Genomic DNA, 6408 nt, shown 5'->3' on the forward strand with positions numbered 1-6408 from the left:
TCGTCGTTGCCTGCAGTTGTGCCACCTGTCAGGCTCCTTGATACGTGTGCCAGTGGCATGTGGAGCCAGACGAAATGTGGGTCCCACTGCACGTCAAAGGTTTTGGACCTTTCGGGGTTTACGCTTTCGGCGCCGTGGGTTTTGGATGAAAGGATTTGTTCTGGTATGGACGAGTGGACGACTCAGATTGTACTGGAGTTTTGAACAATTTTTTTCATTAACAACCGATATGAGACGGTGCCATGATTTATTCACGGGATAGACCTCAACATAAAACTGTTTAATAACGGCAGCAAGTGATTGTGTTCAAAAAAAAAAAAAATTACTAGGCTAACATCATGTAAAATATTAATCAGGAAAGAAAAAAAATAACCACCCGAGCAGCGTCTATACAAAACCTAGAAGAAAACTAACACAAAACTCATCACTAGACTAACAAAGAAGCTACCTATAACATACTCTTTTTATAACAAATTATACTCCTTTTATAACAGATTGATGGCTTTCGGCATGCCTTTCTAGTAACCATTAAAACAAATTATCCACTAGAGTAAGATATAGATGTGTTTAATTCGTAGTAGTACTTCAGTTAAGTAAGTTTGACTAACCTATACTCCATTACTTTAATATTTGACTTGCCAACTTAAAGTACTTTAAGTAAGCCACTTAGCCACAATATTTAGCTAGAAGTCTCTACTTCACTTTTCTGTCAAAAATTGCTGGGATATGGTTGATTTCTTAGGTTCAAAAATTGCAAGGCTAGCACCCTGTAAAACATTAACCAGGAAAGAAAAAAACCACCACCACCACACCAAGCCCAATAGCGCCTATACAAAACCTAAGAGAAACCTAACACCAGACCGATTACCGCTAAACCAACAAAGAAGCTATCTTATATGTTGTGAACTATATGATCAATGGTGGATTTTATAAGTTGATCGACTTTTCATCTATAGTTGCTATGACACAAGTGGATCCCACCTTTAGACTCCTGAGAAATTATACATTGGACATGCTCTCACTACATCAAGCATCCTAGTGATTTTCATATCCTGAGAAATTATCCTACAATTGTTTGCTTTGTCTGATCTATTCCCTATCTCCCTCCTTTTCATATCGTGTTTTTTCTAAAAGTCAACTTCTTTTAGTTTGACTAAATTTATAGAAAAAACTAATGAGACATAAATAGCAGTATGACTTAAAAAAAGTCAAAATGTTTTTTCAATATGAAACGGAGTATGCAATGCGAGTCTGCGACCCTAATAAACAATATGAAAGGGAGTACGCATTACGAGTCTGCGACCCTAATCAATAACCTGAGGAAAGGTCACATATATAGAAAGTTTTCTCATAAAATACACCGTTTAACGGTTTGAAAAGCGTGCCAACGGAAAACGAGAAAAAATATGTATCTTTATAAAGTTAGAACGGGCTTTGAAATGCGAGAAAGATAAATATTTTTTTTAAAAAAGTTAAATGCTAGAACAATAAATAAATTAAAACTGATGGAGTATTGTAATTGGGAAAATTCACTATTTTCTTCTTCAAATCTCGAGCTCGCAATACTCAACTCTATCTAGGAACGTTGTTCTATCCCGTACATGTTCCGGTAACAGAACAGTTAATTTGTACCTCAGAAAAACAGCCACTAGAAGGTCATTCAGAGCAGAGGGGCAGCTATCCATGAGAAGCTTGTAACCCTCCGTTGCAGCGACTGCGTGGAAATTATCCTGAGAAGCCAAGATGAACTCGATGCACCTAGCCTTGAGCTTGGTACATCCACGGCGCTCCGCCAGAGCCAACGCCATCGCGGCGGTGTCCACGCTAATGCCAGCGTGCACCTTCTCCGCGCAGATCAGCATCAGCCTCTCCACGCCGTACCGATCCGCGGCTTCGAGAAGACCATACGCCATTGTTTCAGCCTCGACGTCGTCGTCATCTTGCTCCGGCAAAGTGTCGGTGTAGATGAAGTGGAGCAGGGTCCTGAAGACCTCTGCCTCCATGTCCTTGATCTCGATGCTCTGCGAGTCTTTCTCCTTCATGTCGCCGAACAGCTCGGCCATGAACACCGGCGACCTCGCGGCGAGCACGCACCTGTGCGCCGCGACAGGCTCGCCGGAGACGAGGAACGTGATGTCGGCGCCATTCTTGCTCGTCAGCATCTCGCCGAGGTGCTTCTGCAGGTCGGAGAGAGGCGCCGGAACGCTAGTCGGCGGCGGCGCCGCCGCCGCTGCCGCCGCGTTCACTGGTGCTTCGAGCAGAACGGTGATCGCGCACTCGATCAGCAAGGAGTCGTCTGGTTGGACGTATCTGTATTCAGACGCATAGCTCCTCGACACCAAGAACATGTCCTTTGGTTGGCCATTGGAGAAGATGGATGTCACTATCACCTCCTTGAAAGAGCTGGATGCGGACGCGGCGGTTTGATTGATCTGATGATCATCGACAAGGCGGCATCTGAACGTCGCCGACACGGTGCGCTCGCCGTCGCTCGACAAGGTGAAGCGCAGCTTTATGTAGGGGCCGGAGTTGCGGGAGCTGGTGCCGTGGTAGTAAGCGGCCGGGAAGACCTCGATCAGCCAGTCGTATCCGCCCACGGCGATCGTACACGACGTGACCAAATTTTGCCTGTTCGCGGTCGCCGAGTACCCGTTGATCCTGAGCAGCTGCACGCGCCGCGCCGCCTGCGTGAGGTTGATGGCGGCGTTCTCCATGTCTCTGGGCTCAGGCGTCGATCGAGCGTTAACTACCGGCTATATATATATCCCTTCGTGGATTTCAAATCGAAACGTTTTATCACTAGATTTACAAAGAGACATAACTTGTTACAGGAGTCTGTTTTAGTACCCACCATCTACAATTAATAACAGGTATAGTTCGCAAAAGCAAACCAGAAATATACAAATGTTTCGGAAACAAGGTAAAAAACAAGTGCTAAACCATCAATCCCTAAAATTCAATGAACATCCAACTAATTTTTCGTTTTTTCTCCTTTTAATTTGTCCCCTTGATGAACTGAACTTTTAGACGAGCCGGAGATTTGCCATGATATTGCACCGCCGCAGTGTCGACGAATTCTTATGGGATTCTACAAACGGACAGGTATCTGTGGAGGTTCTGAGCCCAAAAAAGAAGAGGGCTGCTACGGGATCCCGTTACAACAGGATAGACATATTAATTATTCTCTTGCACGAGTATCATAGGTATCAGATCCTAGGTATTACAGGTGCCGGGTAACAGGTATCGGATACCATGTAGCTGGTACCACAACAGGTATGTCTCATAGAAGAGTATCCCGTTCCAACGGGATACCGTTGTCTAGGTTTTCTGAAAAAAGAAAAAAAAACCTCCATTGAACATTGAAAAATAAAATTTGAGCTTGTCCAATCCATACTGTCGTGGCAGCCAGCGATGACGTGGCCATCGCGTCGGCCGAATCCTTGATGTGGGCCGCGTGATCCTCGGTTGGGCCGGGGATGTTTCGTTCATCAAGAGTTCAAGACCAGCTGTGTCCAATCTGCTGTCATTAAAACGTACCGGTATATTATTATGCAGGTTCAAAGGAAAATAAACTCCATCGTACATTGAAGAGCAAATTTCTATTTGAGAAATGAGAAATGGAATAAATTTGATCCTGAGTCAGCAGTTCAACTGTGCAAAATCAGGTTTTGCAACAAAACAAGTTTTGGCACAAAATTTTCAGAACCCAGGTTTATCATTGTTTCAGATCTCCCTGCCAAAACTGACCGGCAATGAGCCTGAAAACTGATCACTGCATTGTGCCTCTCCATTCCTAAATGTCAATCTATTTTCCCCAGAGGGATTTGATTCTTTGAAGGCGAGAAGTACTCCAATATGTTTTTCTGAACCGGGATATACCCGTTTCAATTACAGATTAAACTGAAATGAAAGGTCCTACACAGACAGAGTAGCAGAGGGATTAGACAGGGTTGCGTCTAATTACTACGAATTGCCCACTGCAGAAGAGAACCATATGATCATGGGCATCACACAACAGATCCAATGGCAAAATCACAAAAGAAAAGGATAGAGCAAACATATAAGCAAATTGAAGATTTGTTTGCTCTCAGCAAGTCCGCAGCAGCTCATCGCCAGCATCCAGGAGCAACTTGAAATCTTCTCTGCTTATTACCTGCACAATAGGAAAATTTTTGCTCAGATGCCAAATGGCCCATAAATAAATATCAAGAACAGAGCGAAGCTAGTGATGATTCTGAAAAAAAAAAAAACAGGTTCTCCTGCTTTAAGAAATGTTTCTGAAAAATAAACGTACTGATTACTAGTGGCAACAGGCATGTTCTCATAGCCTGAAAGGCTTGAAACGCAGAAGCATATTTCTGCAGTGCAGTAGTAGTATTGTACTAACACGTGAGAAAAATACAAGAATGACCAAGGTAATACTAGCTAGTACTAGTGAGTAGTGACAAATAATGGGCTTGTACAAAGTATGCACTACTCCATGACTGGGAAGAATCAATCAAAACTTCTAGCACAAACAGAGATGATGCATTGCCAAATCCTGGAGAAAATTTCACAATAGAACAGTTCAGCTATGACATCTCTGATACGCACGTACCTGCATTTTAATTCTTTCTTCCACGGGCAACCTTGACAAGGTCAGTCAACACCGAGGGACAGCTCGCCTCCAGATGTTTGAACCCATCAGTGGCCAACACAGCATCAAGGTTTTCAGCCGTGCCGGCAGCAATGAACTCGACGCACTTGGCCTTCAGATGCGAGCAGTCGTGCTGCTCCGCCAACGCCAACGTGGTCGACACCGTGTCGACGTCGATGCGCTCGGCGAGCTTGCTCGCGCAGATGAGCTTGAGCCTCTCCAGCCCGTACCTGTCGGCGCCGGCGAGCAGATGCTGCGCCATCGCCGTCGCCGTCGACGCTGCCTCCGTCTCCTCGCCATCACGGTGGTCGAGCTCTGGAACGGTGTCAGTGTAGACGAAGTGAAGAATGGCCTTGAAGACCGGCGCCTCCATGTCCTTGACCTCGACGCGCTCCGAGGCCTTCACCTTCATCGCCCCGAACAGCTCGGCCATGAAAACCGGCGACCTCGAGGCCAGTATAGCCTTGTGCGCGGCGAACGACTCGCCGGACACGACGAACGTGACGTCGGCGCCGGTCTTGCTCTCCAGGAGGGCGCCAAGGTACGCGTGCAACTCGGACGACGGCGCCACGGCTGCATTCGCGCTGTCGCCCGCCGCTGCCGCCGCCGCGGCTATCTCCGGCTGTTCTCGGAGCACGGTGATGGCGCACTGAACGACGTAGGAATCGTCTGTGAGATAGCCCGACGCCTCCAGCTCGTCCCTTGCCATGAACACGGCACGGGGCGAGTAGTCACCGGGCTTGTGGAACTTATGCGACACGGTCTTCATCTCCGACGGCCTCAGCTTCTGCGTCGGATCTACCAAGCAGCAGCTTAGCTGGGCCTTCACACTGCCGCTGCCTGTGCGGGGCGCGCCGCGCAGGACGAGCTTGAGCGTGAGCGGCCGGTCGCGCCTGCCAACCCAGGGATCCTTCGGCCGCAGGCGGATCTCCCAGTCGTGTCCGCCGACACAGTACCGCCTGGAACTGAAGAACTCGCCGTCGTCCATGGCCATTGTCAAGGAGTGGCCCACGATCTTGAGCTGGATGTCGTTGGAGCGTGTCACGTCGGTGAGCTTTTCCATGGCGATCGATCGAATCGTATGGCTGGACTGGACGTATCGTGGAGAGAGGGCTAGGTGAGGAAGCGAGTGGAATTGTTTTTCTTCAGTAGCTGAGTGCTTTTGTATTAGAGCAAGTTTAATAGCATAGCTCTCCAATTCATCTATAGCAAATCTAAGAGCTTATCTATACAATAGTTACATACTACACTATTAATATCTGGTCATACTTGCCATACACACACTGCATCTTGGAGTCCGTGCTATAGCTGGCTACAAATCTATAGCTCACTGCTCTTCTCTCTTTTTATTTATCTCTTTAAAATATATTTGCAGCTGACTTATAGCATGCTATTGTACCTACTCTTATACTATATCGGTGTCGTTCATTAAAGTGAGCTAGTCGATCGTTCGATGGCTCCTCGGGTAGCGCTTCCGGAAATGAACAGGCGAATTCATCAGACCGAGTTCCCTCTTTAATTAATTTGGATAATTTGACCGATGGCTTCAGTGCAGGATAGAAATTGATTCCCCACTTGTGGCATGATCGACCAATGCAGCGTTTACACTCTAAACCCCTCCCCTCATTTTTCACGTGCACGTTTTTCAAACTGCTAAGTAGTATTTTTTTAAAAAAAAGTTTCTATATAAAAGTTGTTTAAAAAATTAAATTAATACTTAATTAATCACGTGTGCGGTCTATTTTCTACGTACACTGTTTGGGTCGGGAAAA

At 46.4% G+C, this 6408-nt stretch overlaps 1 protein-coding gene across 1 annotated transcript; it reads right to left on the minus strand.

The window, feature by feature from the left end:
* Positions 1–1544: 1544 nt before the first annotated feature.
* LOC127777049 (uncharacterized) lies at positions 1545–5747 on the minus strand. The gene is made up of 3 exons (XM_052303558.1): positions 4610–5747; positions 4464–4540; positions 1545–2753 (listed from the first exon to the last, which is right to left on the minus strand). The coding sequence occupies exons 1-3, from the start codon at positions 5697–5699 to the stop codon at positions 1545–1547; spliced, it is 2376 nt and encodes a 791-aa protein (XP_052159518.1). The 5' UTR covers positions 5700–5747.
* Positions 5748–6408: the final 661 nt, after the last annotated feature.

This window comes from Oryza glaberrima, chromosome 6, assembly GCF_000147395.1.
Source record: "Oryza glaberrima chromosome 6, OglaRS2, whole genome shotgun sequence".
Taxonomy (NCBI): Eukaryota; Viridiplantae; Streptophyta; class Magnoliopsida; order Poales; family Poaceae; genus Oryza; species Oryza glaberrima.